This window comes from Pieris rapae, chromosome 9 (genome assembly GCF_905147795.1).
Source record: "Pieris rapae chromosome 9, ilPieRapa1.1, whole genome shotgun sequence".
In the NCBI taxonomy this organism is placed as follows: Eukaryota; Metazoa; Arthropoda; class Insecta; order Lepidoptera; family Pieridae; genus Pieris; species Pieris rapae.
Window position 1 is genome coordinate 7,600,818 of NC_059517.1, and position 23,392 is coordinate 7,624,209.

The following is a 23,392-nucleotide window of genomic DNA, read 5'->3' on the forward strand; positions in this document are numbered from 1 at the left end:
TTCCTAATGTTTAAATAATCAGACAACGTACATGATAAGCGTAAATAATTTTGTTGCCTGCTGTACAAAGGTACATATCGATACGACATATCAAAACGTTATCATACAGTACACAAATTAATCAACTAATATATTCATTTGATATTATAAAGAAACAATTTTCTATTAACATTTAATGGAAAGGAATACCTTAATTTATAATTTTTTTCACTCCCATCAACACATTTGCACCCCTCGCGGTGTCAATAACTCCAAAATCTATTTGTCATGGCAGTGAAAAGCCATAAATAATATCCCAATGCAAACAGAGTGCATTGTTGCCAACAAGAAAAACAAACATTCGCGCCCTTTTCGCATGTAATTGTCTTGTGTTTGCGCAGTTGGCAACAGTGGCTGTCAGGCTGACAAATCGGAAAATGCGCGGGCTGGATATAGCGGGAAACGTTTTCATAGTTAGGTTCCTAAAAAATTTAAAATTCGAATGCAAAAAAAATGTGGGCGACATGAAATTCTGTAAAGAGATTGAATATAACGTCAATACTCAAATAATAAACTTAAATTATTGGATTTAACTATGATTCAATCAGTTTAATAACATTTTTCCAATTTAATTAATAAATAAGGTAGATTGATATATACAGATTAATAAACCAAACTATGACCCTAATAGAAAATTAGGATATAACCAATTTGTCTGAAATCCATTTATAAAATCTCACAAATATATTATTAATTACAGGCAACCCACAACCCATATTTTGACAAAGACATTATACGCGATAATTGAGCATGGGGCATGCATTGTGACAAATCTCGCTCCGCTGAACACTATTAGCGGCACAATAGTAATTTTTTCTAGAAATTTCCGAGTAACCATTTGTCCGGACCACAATACTTTTCGGAACTTTTTGCGGTGTGTACGCGGTAAGTGCAAAATTGAGTGCGAAACGGTTGCCATGATTTGGGGCTGGTAATATTCAACGTGGCATTTACACACTCAATAATAGCAATAAAATTAGTGCTAGCTTAGTGACTAAGTGGTTGGTAAGCTTGGGTAACCTTAACTCTGAGACTTCCAAAAGTCATTCCCCGTCTAAGAGCTAATTCTTTACTTTACTTTTTATTAACGATTCAAATACATCGTGAAGAATCTGACATGTCTTAAACCCAAAAAGGCAGTGAATGACAGTATCAGTCACGTTGTAAATCTAACATTTCATAAGGTTGTACCAGGACTATAATATTCAAGAAGGAAATCTATAAATTGCATCTTAAAAATAAATTAAACACAATGTTTTAAGTGAAAGCAAGCAAATGCTTTAACAATTGTAAGATTCACAGAATAACATAGACCACCTTCACTTATTACAACAAAAACTTGCGAATATTTTGTGAATTTTTTGACGCGTAAACTCAAAAACCGCCGGCAAATTAAAAACTAACAATTACAGCCACCCTGAGTACTTTCTGTCAAGCAGAAATCCTTTCATTACCTTTGAAATGTCAAAACAATGCCCTTATGGCTTGTACCATAGAGGCGATATTCGTTCGCAGCAAAACCTTATCTGTGGTTTTAGGATAATCTTTTGTTGACAGATTAAAAGGTGGTACGGGTTTCGGAGAAGTCTTAAAGAAAGCGACAGTGTTGAAAGACTTGACATTGTCTTTTTCATCTTCGGTAGTGAATTGAAATATGGAGAAATGAAATATTGAGTTAGAGTCTGAAGGAAAGGCGTGTCGATTATTATTTTTTTTCATATTACTACACATTTGTTCACACATTCACGCCAGTGTTCATTTGTTATAGAAAAGAAAAAAAATAATTTCGTAATCTTACAGCTAAAATTATATAGGTAGGTATGTATAATAATAAACAAGTAGACGAAGGATGGAATATATAATATTTAACTACGGGTTCAGACATTTACAAAAGGGGAAAAAATATTCCATACATTTATCAGTATACATAATTTGGTGTTGTGTGATAGTGTTAAAGGGAGGGTACGAACACGAAGTGTATGTGGGTATGCTCATGTTGCCGGTGATTTTGCGCTATGAAAAATCCTTATACCTACTACTTTTAACCACTGTCAACACTATTATTATTTTGTTGCTACTGCTATTATTATTTTGATTACGTGCCAGTAGACTTTGTATCAGGCTAATAAATAAATTTAAAAAAATATATATTTTGATTACAATTATACTTAGGCTAAGTTTTTTGAAAAAAAAAAGAGAAAACGTTTTAGACTGTCGAAATTTAATGACGTAACACAAAGTACACTACTAGCGGCCTCAAATCAAACAGTTCTCTTCCTGTATACTTTTAAGATGAATATTGATAAATTTTAAATGACAGAACTTTTAAACTTAACATATTACTTATTCCCTCTAGTCAAATAATAAAAATACTGTCATATGAGTAGTAATAAAAATTATATCAATAGACATATATTCTACAATTTCGTTCAACTTGAGCATAACACGTCATCGCACAAATCGAACAATAGATATCATAGCCCCCTCGATTTGCAGGTAACACAGGTAAAAAAAACAAACGTGACAAAATGTCTGTAAACATGTACCTACGTCGAGGACGCCAAAAAAAATCTGCAATTCGAATCCCGAATGGCCGTAACGAATTTGAAAGGCGTTCCATTTGACGTTTCAACTGGGTGTTGCAATCGCGCAGAAAATTGCCCTTTCTTTGTGTAATTGTTAAATAACTTATAATAAAAATATGATCGCTATTATTGCTCGATCGATTCTATTTAGATGCACTGAGCGGAAATAAACGTTTTGCTATTGCAATGCTGCAAACGATACGGCAATTATTTTGTAATAACTCGCTTTTATGCATTTATTCATATATTAGTAGCGAGCTGTTGACTTCTTTGTACCGCTAAATCGTATGCTATTACTTTTACACCTTTAATCAATGTCAACCAAAATTGCATTAAAATTAATTACTTTGAATTTTACACTACACCAATCCGTTATGTAATTATTATGAATGAAAATTAATTATAAAGTATAAAATATTACTAATTTATGACTGCACCTTGTGACATTGACGCTAAAATGTTTTTATGGCTAGATGGTGTGGCTAAGTTATGTTGCTACATTATATGACTAAATAGGTTAATTAAAATTATACTTTAGCTATAAAATGGCAAAATCTCTTGTAAAATAAACGTTCCGACATTATAATCCCGAATTGACTTTTGTATATATCAAATATTATAGGTTATGTACAAGTATGTAATATTGACCTTTCTCATTTCAGGTAACCATCAAAATGTGCCTACGGAAAGAGAAATCTATTAAAAATTAGACTTAAAACTACCAAAAATGCACACGAGAAAACGTGCAACCCGGTGACTAGTTTCGGAAACGGATACGAGATGGCGCTTTTAACAAATTCATCCGCCAGTGGGCCTACAGCTACTCCGGCGGCTCCCCAAGCGCACCACTCGACTACACCGTTACACCACTATTTCCACTACCTGAAGCAGCCCTCGCCCTTGTCCCAAAATCCCTATGCGCACCATTCGAGTGCGCATCATATGGGCATGGGTCCGGGACCTCTGGGCGGCTTAGGACCGTTCGGACTGTCGCATCACGGGCTTGAAGCTGTTGGATTTCCTCAAGGTAAGATATTTCATTATTTCATATACGCACTTTAGCTTAACGGTAACACGTGTTAGCCAGTAATTACGTTTTTAATTATAATTAATGTTCTAAGACGAAATGTACATTTAAGATTAATATATATATTATGTTATAGCAAAATGCCCCGCGGTTTTACTCGCGTTGATACCGATCTCGTGGTAGCTGAAAGTCTTTTAAGTCGGACTATAGCATATAACTATATATCTATATATTATATATACATATATTTTTTTTTGTTATAAAAGTTTTATTTTACTTAGTTTTTAATTACTTCCTATTATTAGATACACACTTAAACGAGTACTTGAAAAATTCTTGTTTTAAGTTCGTCGGAATACGGCAAACATACTGTTGTCCATGGGTACAACATTCTTTTTGTAAATATTACTGTACAATATTTTTTTTATCATCAATAAAACAGAGTGTGACACACACACTAACATGTGATGATTTTTTATTATTTAATTTTTATGGATAATTTTTACACACCTTGGGTTATTACATTTTTACTACATCCCTACTTTTTTGAAAATGTAATATAGCCAGTGAAGATGCAGCTAATGGTGAAAGAGATTTTGAAATCCCGTAGTTTTTGTGTGAAACATTACAAACATACCTACATACGAAAACAGAATTGTTTTCTCTTTATAATATTAGTATAGATAATGCTCTCGCTCTATGAAGTACGGTGGACGAAATAAATAATAAAAAACAATATCCCTCACGGAAAACATCAAAAGAATAATTGAAAAAAGTCTTAGAAACGGACTAATCTTTATAAGAAAAAGAGGGATGATAATTGAAATTTGACAATCGCCAACAATGTTGAGATGTATTTTCATTTACGTAAATTATTTAATAATGATAACAATTATTTTATAATTTAATGACTTTTACAAAGTAATGTCATTAACATTGTCAGCAACATTAAATCACATGTCAATTCAATAACTGATTAAGTATTTATTATTTCAATAAATATATATGAAACACGCTTCGACAACAAAAACTACCATTTAGTAGAATTTACATTAAAATAGCAACACAGAGCGTTGCATAATTTACGAAGCAAGAAGACATCCTTGGAAATAATCAAAACAGGGCCGCTGTAAGCCGCTTATCCACCCCCAGGTCTCCCAACCCCCCGGGGTTGCCAGTAGCTTGTTAGTTGTTTTAATTAGTAAAGTTTGATGTTCACTTTTTACATTTATTGATATTTTTAGCAGCCTTTTCACCGAGCAGTTTCGGCCCTAAGAGTCAACTTTTATCGCCTCGAATATCGGCTATGATAACGATGAGCGCAATTAATTTTTCAAAAACATTTTTGAGGTACAAGATTTAAAGGCCGCGGTAAGCCTCGTTTCTAAACCTCACTTTTACCGAAAATTCGGAAAGTGACAACCCTGTTATGTCATTATAGTTCGGTAGAATAAAAGTGAAAAGTTTTTGTAAATTTTGTTGTTTAATTTTAAAAATTGTACCTACGCGTTTGAAATAAGAAAGAAAGAAAGACAAGGCGATCCAGACCGCAGAGTCTAGTACAGTGAAAAGGATTAAGGAAACTCTATGCGAATCTATGTAATTCCAAATACTTAATATACGCCATCAGGTTCAATATCAAACTCATACCTAAGGGTAAATAACCTGCTTAAGCTAGATCACGGGTTGGCGACATCGTATTGTAAAGAAAATGTCTCAATAAATGTTTCGATGAAATCCAAAGCTGAAATGTAACCTCGGCTTTTCAATCAAGTTCAATAGATTCAACATTCCGACCTATAAATTTCAGTAAATCAGTAAACAAAATGTACACCATTAGACCTAAACGCCGATACACGTTTAATGCGAGAAAATAATCCTATAGCATTCTATAATCCCTGTTGCCGTCTCTCTCGCACGCATTCACGTGGCCCATTGTCCTCTCACTCCCACGAGCGAAGCCGCGTAACGATGGCAGCTGGGAATTCCTTTTTTGAATTTAATTTTTTTATTCTGTATTCTTTTTATGAGTCCTTTTGAATTTTACGGCCAGTTGCTTTTTAATCTGGCAATTTCATTGATAGTGATAGGTGAATTATTTTTTTTATTCGTTCCAAGTTTAATTTTAATAAGAATGTACCCTACCATAGCATCGAAAGTTCAATTTAAATAAGTTAAAACCGATTTTTTACGAATGCATTTAATTGCTTTTATTAATATTAAAAACATTTCTGAACATTTTAGTTACATACAAACGAGTTCAACGAGCGCAACATTTATTACAGCTTCATAAAAACTTTATAATTCTTAAGATAATATTTAAACTAAAATAAAAGCGGACAAGTACGAATCGGATTCGTTCATATGTTGAAACATTACCGACAAATAATTTTTCACCAGCCAAAAAGTATTTATGTAAATATCATATATTTTATATTTTTGTATTAATATTGTATTGCTTCTCAAACCTACCTACTACCACTACCTACCGAAATATGTCTTACTTGTAATTCGGAATAAAGAGGCTTTATTCTGTATTACAATTAAGACATATTTCGGAGACACAAACCGATATCAACGCCTAATATCAGCGTAAAACATATCTTGAAGTCACATTACACCCAATATACATATATTATAGTATGTCAAACTTAATTAAGCGAGACAAACTGACTATACGACGAAATTAAAATTTGTCACACAAAATCAATGATTGGGGTCATTGACTATCCGGTGTCGTATCCCCAATCGATAATTCGGTCACCGTGTCGAATGAAGCACCTTAATACTTAAGGAATATATCCAGAAATGTACCTATATATAACATACCTACCTACCTTACATATAGCTGTGCTTGCCTTGTGATTGAAGATTCCCTTCATCCCGGAAGTTGTAGGTTTGAACCCCAGCACTAATGGATTTTCTAAGTCGCATTTAACACACGAAGGAAATGCCGCGAGCATAAGAAAAGCAAATAGGTGATCGGCCTGTGCCGTCAGGCAAAAAAGAAATGATCACAAAACAGATACAGAAATCTGAGGGCCACACCTGAAGGGTTTCTTAAGGTATATAATATAATTGACTTAATTGATATGAATCTGAATAATAATGTAAAATCTAAATTAAGATAAATTTGCGCGCCACTGTCTGTGGCAGAATATGCGAACGACTTTACGATTGTACCAACTTAACATTATGTACCATATTCTTGCAATAAATTATTATTATTATTATAAAATGATGAAATACTTATACTGAACGGCGGTCATATTACATATAAGTATAATACTTATATGTAATATGACCGCCGTGTCTGTCTAGCTTCCACGCCAAAATAAAATATAAGATAAAATAGAAGATACAATGTTTTGAATAAATAAGATAAAATTATTGAACTTTGAGAAACCAGCTGCCCACTGAAGTATTTCCGAACCAATTAGACTTAGGGTCCTTCAAGAAAAGAGCGAACCAATTCTTAAAAGGCGGGCAATGCACTCGCTAGCCCTCTGGCATTGAGTGTCCATGGGCGGCGGTATCACTTAACATCAGGTGAGCCTCCTGCCCGTTTGCCCCCTGTTCTATAGGTATAAAAAAATACTAATTTAAAAATACTTTATTAACTCATTTTCTCACAGTTTTAATAAAATATTTGTGATTTCTGGATATAATTTTCTAAAGAAAAATTGAGTGAACAAAGATATCGTTCAAATCGGTATCGCCAAGTATCGTTTTAAGCATTTTATATGGCAACGCAACAGATTAGTAAAATATTAAAGTAATTTTTGAGGGAACAACTGAACTGTCAACATCACTTGACAGGCGAGCTCTTCAATCATAAATTGTCTCTGAATCTTAGTCTACATAAGAAGATCGTTTTAGGCTTATATTGCCTGCCAAACGGAGCCTACGTAAAACATGTGACCCAAATGAAATGTCAAAGTTGATAAATACCACAAGGCGTATAATTAAATTAAAGAAACGCTAGCCTTGTCTCGGTCCGTGGGGCTTCGATAATCAATGCCCTGTAACTGACCAGTAGACGGTTTGAATTACATAAAATCAATAGTGTTTTGTTACTCAACACAACACATGGTTCAAAAGATATATTTGCGTGACCACAGACGCAAAAACCCATAGAAACCGTCTTATTTCTTGTAATGAGCTTAGTACATTAAGTAATATACATAGTAATAGACAATTTTTTGGTACCATTTCTTCAGTCTGCTGCTGCAACTGTCTTTAGCCTCAATAATAGATTTCAGTTTACCAATACCTATATACCGACAGGCGATGACTTCTTCATCAGCGCTATTCCTAAATAGTTTTTTAGGGCGAACCGGCAGGAGGCTGATGTTAAGTGATACCGCCACCCATAGACATTATTATTGCCAGAAGGCTCGCGGGTGTGTTACCGGCCGTTTATGAATTGGTACGCTCTTCTTTTAAAAGACCTTAAGTCGAAGGTTCAACTTCAGTGGGCAGCTGGTTCCACATAGAGAAATTATGTAAAGTAAAAGTAAATGATGAGCAAAAAGCAGTAAGTAAATTTGTAAATTATGTTATGAAAAGTAAAATTGAAATTCCGAATAATTTTAATAAATTTTGAATAGTGCTCCTAAACAATGATTGCCCCCATATGGGCACGTTTCAAAACACTGTCTTAGTGTTTTCTATATTTGAAAAAAAACTTGTAGCATAAAAAAATTTAACGCAGTTAATTCAGTAATTTCAACGTAAAATTGAAATAGCTTTAGTCCTTAATGCCAATGCTTAAAAACCGTTGTTACACGCCCAGATACTATAAAAATACTTCACTGATACCATTCCTGTTGATTCACGGAAAAGTAGTGACCTTTAGATAATTCTAAAATTCTAGGACCAATTAATTGTGCAAGCAATGCATTACGCATTCAAATCATATCTTTCACTAAAACAATGACTTATCAATCAAACTTAATCTTTGGAAAGCTCATTAGTGGCTGACAGCTATATTTAACATACGGAGATTATGAGTAATGCTTAGTTTAGCCACATACTATACAAGCGTACGTATGTATTTTTAATAAACAAATACAAATTAGGCAAGAACGAAATAAATAAAGATTTGTCCTACTAACATACCATTTTTATTCGAGACTTATTATATAAGGATGAATTAAAGGTAAAAGTTATATAAACTCTTTGATAGTATAAGGGACTGTATGTTTTTTCTTCTCTTTGGCTCGCTTATTCGGGTGTTCAAAAAAGGATGTTCTAATTTTAAAGAAAACTTCAGTCAATAAATATTGAAGTTTTGCTATAGTTCATTTTTTGCAATTCGAATAATCGACGTGTAAGAACAGAATTCGATATTCAAAATAAAAGTGCTCTGTCCATAAAGTATGTATAAATCAAAAAATTAAAATTTTACGTATAAAAGAGAATTTTCAAAAGTTAATGATTCACATTTATAAAGTCCCATCACGGTTAATCGAGGTCAGGCTGTCGCACGCCGGTTAAATTAACTATCATATTTTATAACGATACCTGAAACTATATAGAGCTGTTAAAACAGTTTTTACCAAATAATTATGCCATCAATATGTCGATTACACCTTAAAATATTTACCGAAAGTAAATATATTAGAATTTCTACTTTGGTAGTGAAAATACATACAAGTTTTTTCATTGTTCTGTTTGGTAGTGTGGCTCTCAGTAGCATAATCAAAATTGGATTAGTTTCCCCTCAACCTGCTATTTTCGTGAATGTAAACAGAATTCTGGAAAATTCATAATATTGCATACATAATTTTATCATTTTATGTATTCAACAACATAACAAGAGAAACACAATTGGACTCTGTAAAGTGGCTAACTAAGCCTCAAAACTAAATAAACTTTAATCAGAACTTCAGTAAAAGGGGCCAATAAAATTGGCGAAGAACTGTTAAAGTCAGTCATGCGCCATTCTGGAAATATTTTAACGGATAGCTTAAGAATATTACTCATGCTTATTTGCAGCGATTTATAAATATTATTAATAAATACAGCTTATGTTTACTAATCGGATTTACTATATGTTTGTACTTACTTTTTATTTGACTAGAAAATACGCAAAATAACCTCTAGTTGTTGGTCACCATTTGCTGTTGAAAAAAGTATTTCCAACAACTGCTATAGAAAATTAAACACTTTCTAGATTCTAATTACGCACACAATTTATCTGCAAATATTACCTACAACTGTGTGTGTAATTAGCCTTAAAATTTTTCTTGTCTAGATAATGTCTGCTAAACCTTTTAGTTAATTTACTATCTTAATCCCATAGAATTAGCTACTGCTTTATAATTTCTTATCGAAAGAAAGCCATAACAGCTCTATAAAAATATCTTTGAACATAAATAATTTTGAATTTATCATTTTTGAATTCCGAACGGCTACCGGCGCCCTTTGAGGTACCGCCATCTTGCGCCGCCATGTTTGTTTTTGCTTTTTTTATAAAATTTAATGCGATGCTCTTGTCAACGTCAAACTTATCTTTGACTTTATTTTAAAGGAATATTTCGCTACTTCTGATAAATTTAGTTCGCTTTTACGTAGTTGTTAATAATATGTCAAAGATGACGTTGGAATTTATTTTTTGTTATCGCTTTTTATGTTTTAAGGAATGTCATTTGGTTTTTTAGTATTATCTGTGGTTTGTATCTGTTTTATGCAAGATACATCTCAATTAAAGGTTCTAATTCATCAAAATTTCTAGGATTTTATTGTTTGAATTGACCGAGTATAGACTTTGCTAATTTGTTTTTAATACATATCTGCAGTGCCAGCACAATAATAGACAATAGTAGATATTATTAATAATAATATAATAATAAAACTCAACAGCTTTACAACAACTTAATTAGATGAAAAATAAATCTTTGTGCATAAAAATATTACAGAGTAAAATAAACTTCACACACGTAAAACTTTATATTTATCAGACTTTTTTATATTTAAAACAAAAATGTTACTCTCAGGAACCCTCAGACTAATTGCTGAGTAAACAAACCATGTTTGTTATTGCTTTCGGCTATTTGATTCAGTGAAGCACTTTGCACCTTCCGATTTTCCGCAACCACAGACTAATTGTACCTACCGTATTTTCATGAGATTTTATATTTCGAATATATTTTTTTTATTATCCATAGATAATAATTTTAATGTAGTTTTTATATATTTAAATATACTTATTTTTAAACCTAGAATTGATAGAAAATTTTTACTAACAATTCTTTTTGTGTGCCTAAAACCTATAAAGAAAACATTGATTGAAAATCGTTTAGTTATTTCACTATAGACAGTCTCCAAACAAAATCTTATTGTTTTGTTATCTTAAAGTGATGACAGTTAAGTTTATTTTACACCCCAAACCGCGCGTGCCACCGCGGGGCTTATAAGCCCATCGCATAAACAAACACCCTGTGAACTTCAGGCCTGTGCACTCATGATAAACACTTCGTCACGCCTCACCGAAGTGAAAATGTATCAATATTTTTTATTTGATAAAAATGAAAACTAATTGTTTTAGATTTTGTCAATTGTCATTGTTATCAAGACTTTGGGTATTGTAACAGACGATTCTTCTTGTGTTGGGGCTGAATTGAAACCTCAGTTCAGAACTAGACATTTGTGAGAGGTTTTGGGAAGAGAAAAAAATAAATTAATGTTGCTTTTATTTTAATAAAATGTTTAATAGTTTAAGAAGTTTTGAGGTGGGTTGAGAAGTTCGTAAGTTAATACGTTTTTGGTATACAATTAGATTTTTCAATATCGCCTTCGAGAGCGATACATTAAATATAAGTTGTACATGTAACAACTAATAATATAAAAAGTTTACTAACATTGAATAATTTCTCTATATGGCATTTTCACCTTAAACACCCTTCTGAAAACTTATCCAAACAAATCCAAAGCATCCGCCAAATTAAAGAGTAATAGAAATTCCCTTTAAATTATGCAAATACCATTAAGAATACATCGTGTTCAATCAACCGCGGCGTCGCACCGGGACTGTAGATGGATCCAGGGTCTGTGGTACCACGTGTCGAATTCGCACGGTTGGGGCGTTGACAATGCTTAAATAAACTTTCTAATAAAACATTCGGTGTTTACGACACGCTTTCGAGCGAGGCACTTGTTCATACTCAAATGGCAAGGCATTATTGTGAATTTATTCTGTCAATGTAATATGTTATAGAATTCAAAATCATTTAGGAATATAAAACAATATGTAAGTAATACAATGTAAACACACTTATGAACGTCAAAAACGTATATGAATTGCTTCTTATTTTAAATTTACTGCCCATTTGGGAACGGCATAGAACGGAAGAGAAGAACTGGCAATATACTCTCTGCCACTCTTTAATCGCCAAGATTTTGTTTTACACAACGTTTGCAAAGAGCTGAAACTATTACACCATGTTTATTTATTTTTATTTGTTTGTAAAGTTCACGACATCACACATAGTCTATATCTACTGATTATTATACAAAATCTTCCATCTAAAATGTATAACAATTAGAGTAAACATAAGTTTTACAAAAATAGAAATTAAAATATACAACTTAAACATATATAACATAAAAAAAAACCATCAGCATGGACGTTTTAAGTTGACATCTTAAGGTAATTAATGATAATAAAATAAATTAAAAACAAAGATTTGTCCTTTACCAGCAGTAGGTGAAATAGGAGCACGCCCTTACATTATTGTGGGAATTATATTATATACCTACGCATTTTATTTTCTTAGTTCCTAGGATATGTGTAGCCAGCAAGCAAAGCCTGGCAAAGATAATTTTGTTCGGTAATGTATCGCATGTCAATTCAAGTTCAATGCAGATTCAAGCCGAGTTAAACACATACGAACAAAACCAAACGATAAACTAATTCAGCCCCAGATAATGTATTAAAATACAAAGATCAAACTAATAACTATACTATTGTATAGTTTTGTGTTGTTCCCTATTGGGATAAAATAACCATTACATTTGAAAACTACTGTGGTTTGTAATTACCAGTCGAAAGAGTGAAATATGCATCAAGTATTAGTTATTAATTTATTTTATAGAACCGTTGATAGGGGCCTGAAAATCAAGGTGTTTGTAAGGTTGGAGTACACCTGGGTAACGAGACAATAATACTATTTTTACTCCCAATTACTATTGTAGAACAGTTTAGTGCTTATTAATTTTATAATAGTTATCTAACTAAAAAGAGTGCCTGCATTTGTATATATATACTCGATATATATATAGGGGCATAACTCCGAATACTTTGATAATTGCTACATTTATAAATGTGTTTATACACTATTAAACAAAAAATACCTGTCTTCACAACTTTTTTTAAAACATAATTGCCCTTCACACGACCCAATGGAAGTATTAGATTACAAATTCGGTACACAATTTTCACATTTACAACCCCGTGTGTTAACACGCGCCTAAGTGTTTACACTTCAATTTCAATTCAAGTGTTTTTGAATAACAACGAATGATATGTTTTTATAGAGGAAGTGCTTCTAGTGCAAGCAAATCAATTACGTATAGAGTTTTCTATACATTTATAAGAGAGTGATTTCATTTGCTTAGTCTTTAGCTGAAATACTGGTAATTAAATTAAGATAATAGAATAACAATACTAGTATGAGCTCTGACGAGAATTTAAGTTATTAAATAACTCTGTTAAGAAATTCAAATTAATTCGTAATTTTAAGAACCCGCCAAAACGCAGGCAAGATGGCGTCGCACCAGTCTGAACGTCAAGTTTTTATGTTAATCATAATTTTTAATCTAAACAATCTGCGACGATATTTATTTAACAAGGCAGTATTAGAATAAGACAGGCAAACACTCTATTTACTATAGTTCATTATAATTTGTCACCGTCATGTGATTGACGACGAAATCCAAATTTTTTAATCGTTAACTTTTTTGTTAATATTGACAGGTTTTTTGTACGCTAAAATGTCAAAAAAGTCATAGTTTTATACAGGTAATCTGTACTAATGTAATCTAAACACTAGTTTGCAAACTGAAATAGCCTTTTCTCTGACTGACTGAAACTGAAATACTCTATTCGCACAGATTGCTACAATCTTGCTCCAATATTTAAGTCATAGACTAGAATACTAACTCAAATAGATCTTTTTTTAATTTCGTATTGTCCTCTTCATATCAAAAAAAAACAGACAGAGCTAAACGACATCATCTTAACTAAGTTAAATTTTGTATAAAATTATATTGTAACATGAAAACGGCAACTAGCTACTAAGCATACATCTTGATAGTTAATTCAGTTATAAGTTTTGTAATTTTCTTTTTATTGCCGAGATACTTCGAGTCTTGGGTAACACGCCATTTAGTAAGTAATCGAAGTTTTATATTAATAACACCAACGGCTTTACTGTATAAATAAACTTTATATTAATTTGGAATTTTACTTCACTGTATAAGTTATGACTACGTTACCCGAGACTTATGTGTTTATTACGCAACGATGATATATCTTTAATTATTATTATTGCTTAAGTTAAAATATTAAATAATTGTTAGTATTCATATATAGCTTTTTTAGCAGTGACATATGCTTCCTATAAACGAAAAATACGTATAAATCTTCCTTTATCTCTTCTTCGTGGACATACAAAACCTATATTACATATAGACTTTCCGGCATTAATCTAAAGCCATAAATAATGGCGTCCCAAATTAATTGCCCTCACTTATAAAGTCATTGCTTACGTCACGCGCCTCGCACGCGACCAGCTAAGTTATCTGTGTGCACAGCACTTCACACTTTATAACACTTACTTGCAAAAAGTACTCACACGAGGATTTAATAAACTTATGACATTTATTATCTGTGTACCAAGAATAGCTCGATTTACTGAAAAACTACGCTGAATAATTCTAATTAAGCTGCCTTAGCATTCAATTATTCTAGAAACGTAAACACCGGTGCATAGATAAAACTCTCCTCTTCTCCTTGGAGTAGTCAACCCCATTTTTTGGTAATATTCATGAAAATAATTTTTGTATGGCAAACGAGCCTACGGGATGCTTACGCCTGAACCCAATAATCAATCCACAATCTTAGATTGAAAACAATTTGAAATCAGACCGTGACAGTCGATCTATCTCTTATCTGCATACCAATAACTAAACCCTACGGAGACAATCCATTTTTGGCGACGCATAGAATGCAATCTCTTCGCTCTTTACACTCATATTTGATAATTAATATAAACCAAATAAAGTAAATAAAACCGTACAAATAATATTAAAATATACATGTCTAACTTTAAAACATATCAAATAGCTTTTTAATTATTTTAAAAACTTGTGTAAGTTAAAATCTTAAATTAGGATATTGGCACAGTTGAATTCTCACTTTCATAAAAAGTTCTTTACCACATACACCGATCCGACCTACCATATTATTGTCCCTTAATAACAAAATTTAGTTTCAGTTTAATAAAATTAATATAATACGAATGATAAGGTGTTTAAAATATACAAATTGGTGATAATTCTACTCTTGATAAATTAAATAAGACCGGAAACGATAAAATTAATCTTAGATGTTCACACTGAGTATAGATAATATTGTTTCGAGTTTCCTTCGTAAGAAATTATACTTTAATTTCCTTAAAAGATTTCATTGAATTTTCCCAAGTTGCATAGAGCAGATAATAATCACGTTGCAATTTATAATAAACCATACAAAAGTATACTAGCGTTGGTGGAAGGAACTGAGTCTGTGTTCCTTAGAAATGTGGAGTATTTTTCGCTTAAGTGTTAGAGTTGTAGATTTATTATAACAACGCAAACAATATCTCCTACAAAAGATGCCTACGACAGCTTTCGCAAGATTAAAAGCTGCAAGTAAATAATAATCGTTACTAAGGTATATAAGAAAGAGGTTAAAACGTATCATTTACTTTAAGAATACTGTATCAGAATATGTTGGGGTATTCACAGAATTTTATACGCAGAGAAAGAGTCTTGTACTTATACCTACTTAAAAAAAAATATAAAATTAAGTTACGGTATTTTTGATAAATCAAAAAACTTAGTATTAATAATCCTTATTATGTTATAAAAGTATATTTTAAAATTCCACCTTGAAAAAGAAACATTAGGATTTTAAGCTAAGAAATATTTGTTTTAAAATCAGTCAATATGTACATTACTACGAGTATTATACGATATATAATAAAGTACTGATATAAAGTAGTGACATCAGATCTGAACGGAGTACCTAAGATGTTTGGGGGCTCTTAAAATAACTTATGGGGCGTATTGTGCCTCTTGGTGTCCCCAAGAGGGTTCCGTCTCTTACGATTTGTCCTTAAATCAAAATACTACAGTGAAATTACATATTATCTTTGCTTGTCTGACACATTTGATAAATAAACGAGAACATATAATAGAAAGAAACGTTCGACCTGTAATAAATTAGATTTTAAGTGAAGATTAACCTCAAGATAATTCTGATCTTACTAATTAGCGTGCCCCCAAGAAAGATCGGAGATATACACACGATTGTACGCGAAAATTGATACGCCAATACATAAGATAATCCATTCAGTGGCTACTTCCACCAAATTTGTGCAAATACACAACAGCTTTCTCAAATAAACGCCCCGCAATCACACTGTAACAAACAACCAATAATTTATTAGATAAATTTCAATTTCGCAACAATTCCGTTATCACACCCCTAACTTCCCTAATTTTAAATATGCCACACGATAGAAAACCTTAACAGAATATCATAACGTCGAATTCGTTAAGCATAATCCGGTGTTGCCCTCCTGAAGTTATTACCCTTAGGGCAGTGTTGCAAGCACAATTTATGTGTTAACATGATTTATGAGTTGGCAACCCTCATTTCAGTGAATAGCCTGATATATTACGTTATGTGTTACCTCTTCCTAATATAATTCGGGGGAGTAAATGTATTCTATGAATTAAGTTTGATTAGGTAATGTCTTCAGATTTCCGTCAAAGACAAACTTAAGAAAGAAATATACGAACCGTTATACTACAGGTATTTACGATAGGACTTAAATAAAAAATATAAAATTTTACAGTCACTTTTTTTGATTACATAAGAAAAACTACATTCAATTTGGCCTTCCAAATTGCTATGATACTATTGCTAACTATATCAACAAAGGCTACCGATATTATAAAGATACCCATTTATCCTTTTGAAGAATAATCTGGCCAATTTAATTCTGCATCATTAAGATACTATCGTTATAACTAATTAGTAGGAAATCTCTCAAAACAATCCCTCTTTAAATCCGCGCCCTTTGTAAATTGACAGTTGACAGCCCAGCATCTTCTATGTTGCCACAAGTGAAAACCTCTTTGTGAATAGGGGTGAATTTTACATCACAGCTGCGCTCCCCCAAAGTATTTTACACATCATTAAAATAGATGCGTCGAGCTGCTGGGGTCAAATGCTGTGAAAAACGGGAAAATAATAAGCGTTGCAACACCGGTTGTGGTGTGTTGATGTTTTGGGCACGTGGCGCGCGTTCTAACAGCTAATTTATGTATTAAATTTAAGATTTATTTTTTAAGTAATTTCAAAATACATAGTTCGATTTGATAGGAAAATGTTTTGTTCACTTTTCAAAGCCCGAATGTGTGCGTTCCAAGTAAATATTATGAGGAACCGAGCACAAGACACAACCTACCGGCGTGCACGTGTTTGTACACGTACTTGTATAAGCCCAAAGAAAATTTTCTAGGAAACGGATACAACGTTCCGAGGCCAAGACCATGAGCGTCAATGGATTTTTCTTAAAAAAAAGATTGATCGATTATGTTTAATGAATTTTATAATCTTGCAACATTCAATAATTTATTTTTTACGTTACAAATGGGACCAATGACAGAGCGTAAATTGAACATCATAAATATTTCATATGAAAATTGATAATCACTTGCTACCGTTAAGACCACCTCGCGTCTTCAGAGAAATCAGTTACCAAATCATTGGTTCCACGAGCTTAAACATTATCGCCTCAATCTACCGCACCTTTTAGAATTATCGGCGTCGTAACCAGATCTCTACACGAATACACCATTAGGAGTCATAGACAAGCCAGCATAAACAAGCTACTAGCCCTATCAAAAATCAACCGTAAAGATAATATCAGGGCCTACGCTAAAAAAGAAAGACCGCCATGTCATGAGGATTAAGGCTCAAGCCCCCATTGTTAACAATGACAATTCAAATGCATCTGTCCCGCTCTATCCTCCTCGGTTCACAAGCGTGTAAGTGAGACGGATATATGTCTATTTATTTTCACTTTTCTATGGATAGGTAATGTGACAGTTTTCGTATGAAATGTTTGTTTGGATTTGAATGGGGTCGGTTTTGGACTAGTTTCGAATGAATGTTGTATTATTTTATTTTTAATCCGTAAGCGAGCGCGCGATTGAAAAGTCTAATAACAATTTTTCGCCCCAGCTGAGTCGAGTTGCATGTGGAATTAAATTATGACACCGCCATTGTTGCAATGTTCAAAAATATTTTAATGTCATACGAACACTATATACGTTTAATTAAAATATCCGGATGTCCATTTGCTCTCTGGTGGGGTACAAAGTTTGGAGAAAATACAATGTCACTGGAGATTCCCGAGCCTTTCAAACCGAATTCTTGGTTATGGCTAAAAGGAATTTAATTATGTACTTAGTAATAATAGGCATTTTTATGTTGACAAAAAATCAATGTTCATGGCGTCCCTGGATCAGTTGCATAATGCGTTCCATTCTATATTCCGACGGCCAATTTATTCTAAAACAGAAAAAACAAGAGGAAAATATCAACGTTTTGGTATAGGCATTAGATAACTTCAAATCCGTGTTTTTTTGACAAACGACCTCTAAATGTTTAAAGAAATATCTCTATAACTATAGGTCATGGCTCAATTTTGGCAAAAAAAGTTAAAGAATATCTCCAATCTTTTAAATTGTTTCGTAATTGATTTCTAACCTTTGTCATATCTTCTATGTAATCCCCATAGAAGACTAGACTATCATCTATCAAACATTATGTTAACGAAATGTTACCAGTTGTTAAAAACTTGATTAAACGAGTTAAGTAGTTATGATTAATTATCTATGCTTAACTTGTCTGTGACATTGTAAAACATTTTTGAACGACGAATGAGCATTATTTGTTTCGTTCACCATTCATAGCTTTTATTTCTATTATTTTATTGAATGCTTGTATATTTACTGTATAGGAATAGACGTTGGCGCATTATTTAAGATAATTTTCCTTGCCTTCTGTGCCTGACAGTTTAATTTTCGACAACAAGCTGGTATCATGTCTCCTTCGCTATAAATGTTACTTACGTAGGTATATCCACAATTTACGACTCTGAGTTGAGCATATTGCTCTTATAAAAACCTCTTCACAAAGAGTCTTAGTATCTCCAATCTTTTTAATCAATATCTTTAAGTCTGCAGCCAGGTTTCTGTATCTGATTCATCAATCTAATGGGCAAGTAGGTGATCAGCTCCGGTCTAAGGCAAGCCGGTTTCCTCACGAAGTTTCCTTCACCGTTTGAGTGAAGGTTAAATGCGCACATAGAACGAAAGTCCATTGATGCACTGCTGGCGATCCTACCTTTCCCCTCAGGGTTGAGAGTCGCATGCTGAAGGCATTAGGCCAACACAGTTCAAGCCAATGCAATGTTTACCAGCACAAAATATTTAACTTAAACTTACGAAAATGTTTAACCCTGATACTTAATTATTAATTACAATATAACAAATGGTTTTTCCGAATATTTCAAATGCGTAATGAGGTAAAACATAAAATTCAAGGCTTAATTTATCATTTTAAATTACTCGCAATATAGGAAAAAGATTCAAGTACAATGTTTTTATGGCGTGATTCGGTAATTAATGACAGTCGTTAATTAAGACATTTTCGTATGTTTATTATCTGATTATTAATATGAATAAGTAATATATACAAAATTATTTATTATTACAACCAAATATACAGGATTTACAATTTTTTTAACTACATAGTAATAATAAAACAAATTAAAAATTAGTAAAAAGAAAGTTGAAAACTTTGGTCCCTGTGTTGTCCCTATACCTTTAACGCTGTCAGAATTTTCTCGCTGTATTGCTGTACTTATTCGTTAAACAAGAAAAGCACCAGTAAGTGGTATCAAGCACCCGTGCACTTGAACCCAATGGTCCAAGAGTCTCTACTCCAAAAGTAACAAAATCGAAGTTGGAGGAAAAAACTCTCATAATTTTGCAATCTGCTCTGCGTTCGCGCAAGCTTTTGTGCATGTCTGAGGGAGGTGAACGTGTCCTCACAATTAGCATCCCAAATATAATATTAAGGCTTCGAAATTACCAAAGTTCGCTGCTCAATAGCATGAGTCACTAAAAACTATTATTCAACGAGAGTATTTTGTATTTTCAGTAACTAATTTTGTAATCTTAATATCAGGTAAACTTTGGGTGACCCCATTTATTGACGATGTATTTTTTTCTATAGCTATTAACAAAGATTGTAGTCTCGTTAATACAAAATGACTTTTGATTATCGACTAAGTGGCAATCTAGGTTTTAAAACGTATAACCTGTTTATATTCACACGGCATTAATGTGTGCAGAAATTTAATTAAGATATTTCAAATTGCAAAACTCATAGGTTACAAAAAGTACACGCTTTTTATCGCGTTTATTTTTTAAATATTTTACAGTTACAATGCATGAATATCATAATAATAAAATATTTGGTGATGCTAGTACAGTCTTCAGAGGTATATTTTCAATACAATTCAGAACTATGTAGATGAAGACAAAATAACTAAATGAGATATATATGTAGGTATATGACTTGGTGTAATGTTTTGTTTTTATAAAATGTCTTCGTCACAATGTCGCCTCACTTAAAACTTAAATAATTTTAAAATAACCTAATTTACTTAATTATATTTAATATTAGAAAGTGTCCATTAACAATACGGTCTCTATTTAGGAGAATACACTTCTTGTGTATTGTTTCTACTTACCACGTATAAATAAAAATATATTCTTATCTACAGGTGTGAATCCGCGGAAGCAAAGACGCGAGAGAACAACGTTTACTCGCGCGCAGCTCGATGTCCTAGAAGCTTTATTTGGCAAAACTCGGTACCCAGACATCTTTATGCGAGAGGAAGTGGCTCTGAAGATAAATCTACCTGAGTCCAGGGTTCAGGTAAGAGTTAATAAGACTACTTTATAGTGTGACTACAAGGTTGCCTAAGTTAGAGTTTATTGAATAAGACAATTTTTTTTTGGATTTATATATACTTGCTGCCCCCGCGAACTTGGTTTCGTCTTAATGCGTAGTCTGCCTTTTTAGTACACATAAACATGGAACATTTTGCTCTCCAAAATGAGAGACATACCTCAAAGTCCTTGACTATAAAAACAATAGGGGTTAATTGTAGAGAGGTAAAAATTTAGGGTTGTATGTATATTTTATAATAAAAAATAAATTGTTGAGGTGGATCACTTTGGGGTTTAAAAGATAGATGTAGCCGATTCTCAGATCTACTGAACATGCATAATTAATTTCATATGAATCGGTCGAGCCGTTTCGGAGGAGTAGGTATGGGAACTAACATTGTGACTCGAGAATTTTATATAAATAGATTTATTTATACTGAGAGGAAATAACAAATGAAATGACTAGGTCTGGACGGCATTAACTCAAATACTGAACGGCTTTGGTAGGAGTTTTCACGTAATTAGAAATAGGTACGTTTATTGGTTTTCGTATGAAACTACGATTACTGATGAAGACACTGCAAATCTTACCAAAATATACATAACCCTTTCGAGACGAACGCTAGTTAGGTAGCAATTAGACATTTAAGATAACACCATTGTATTGTATTATTTAAATAATACTTTTTGATTAAAATTTGCTTTAATTATGAACTAAATCAGTCTACTCTGTTTTAAGAATTGTCTTATGCTATAAATTTATGTAAGCAATAAATAATTCAGTAATAATAATACGTGGCGCAAAAACCTTTTTAGTTCTGGGCCTCAGATTTCTGTATCTGTTTCATGATCATTTGTTGGGACTAAGGCATGATATTCCTCACGACAGTTTCCTTCACCGTTAGAGCGAAGGTTAAATGCGCACATAGAAGGCTGTGCACAGCTTGGGATCGAATCTACGACCTCAGAGATGAGTCACAAGAGCTTTTGGCTTTGATAATGGATTTACGTATTAATATGTTTTGTAGAATTTTCAATTAATTATATATTAGCATATGTAAATTTTCAAAGTACTTAATTTTTATTAATTTTAATCCGCGTATTAATATGTTGCAATTATATTTATTGATCGGTATTTATAAATACGGTAGTGAACAGTTACGCGAAAGTATCTTAATCATTATAAACTACTAATATTACTTTAATCAATTAATCTAATTTAATAATCCGCTTAAATAAAAATGGTAAAGTGATTTTTATCATTATTTAGTACATATACCAATAACGAGTAGGTACTAAAAATAAGAATCACTGTCACAAAAAACATATAATTTATTCATTTTTGTTAACTTTGTGATTTAAACGCATCATAAACTTAAGAACTACCCTCCGTTAACGCCTTTCGTGCCATTTACACCAACACGAATACCGCATTAACTGCCAATCGAATTACGTTCCAAATTTGAAATTTGAAAATCGAATCCCCCATTGTTCGCCGGAACGTTAAACATGATAACGAGATTCTTCATTTAGCTGCCAGACATCAAAGAGTGCAGACGTTGTGATCGTTAATGGTCTGATAGAAGGTTATCTGATTGTGAATATCTGTTTCTTATTTGGGGGTTTGATCGCATTTTATTCGATTTAACTAAACACTGGGACATTTGTTAACTCTTGAATGGTTTAATGTTTCACTTAGTCAATATGTTTATTAATAATAACTAGTCGTATAACACAAATAATTTTGTTTCTTGCACAACTAAACTTTGAAAAGTAAAAATAATAAACCTATTATTATGAATTAAGAAGGCGTACTTTTTGTGTAAATACTCTACCTATTACGCATAACAATAATACAGTAATAATATAATATAACAATAAATAAATAAATAAACATAACAAACAAGCAATCCAGTGGCGATCCAAATTTTCTGTATCTCTTACATGATCATTGGTAAATTTAATAGGCAAGTAGATGTTCAACCTCCTATGATCCTCCTTGAAACATGGGTCTCACTTTTTGGGTCTAAGGCAATTCGATTTCCTCACAATTCCTTACCCGTTTGGGCATCTAACATGCGCACATTGACAGATAGTTCATTTGTGCACAGCCGGGGATGGAACCTACAACCTCAAAGCCAAAGGCAGATCGTTTATTCCAATTAGACCAAAGGGTACCTAGTTTCGTGTAGAGAAGAATGGGCAAGAAACTCCATATTTACTCTTTTAAAATAGGCTTTACCATATTTGTATGCATTAGTTATCTAAATAATGTGAAGACAATGCTCTCTATTATTGTATTGTTAGTATACATGTTCCTCGCGTATTTACAAATATCGAAAGAACAAATATAGAGAATTATACACCTGAAAGATGGTTGCTGTTATGTATATCTTTATTTCTTTATTCAAGGATGAGAGTCGCACGCTACCCCACT

General features: G+C 32.5%; 1 protein-coding gene across 1 annotated transcript in view; it reads left to right on the top strand.

Annotated features, from left to right (window-relative positions):
- Positions 1 to 23,392, top strand: part of LOC111000032 (homeobox protein OTX1) — a 43,314-nt gene that overhangs the window by 15,521 nt on the left and 4,401 nt on the right. Inside the window, exons 2-3 of the mRNA XM_022269356.2 lie at positions 3,287 to 3,651; positions 20,787 to 20,941. Of these exons, the coding sequence (XP_022125048.2) occupies positions 3,405 to 3,651; positions 20,787 to 20,941 (402 nt within the window). The 5' untranslated portion in view covers positions 3,287 to 3,404. The remainder of the gene's footprint in view (positions 1 to 3,286; positions 3,652 to 20,786; positions 20,942 to 23,392) is intronic.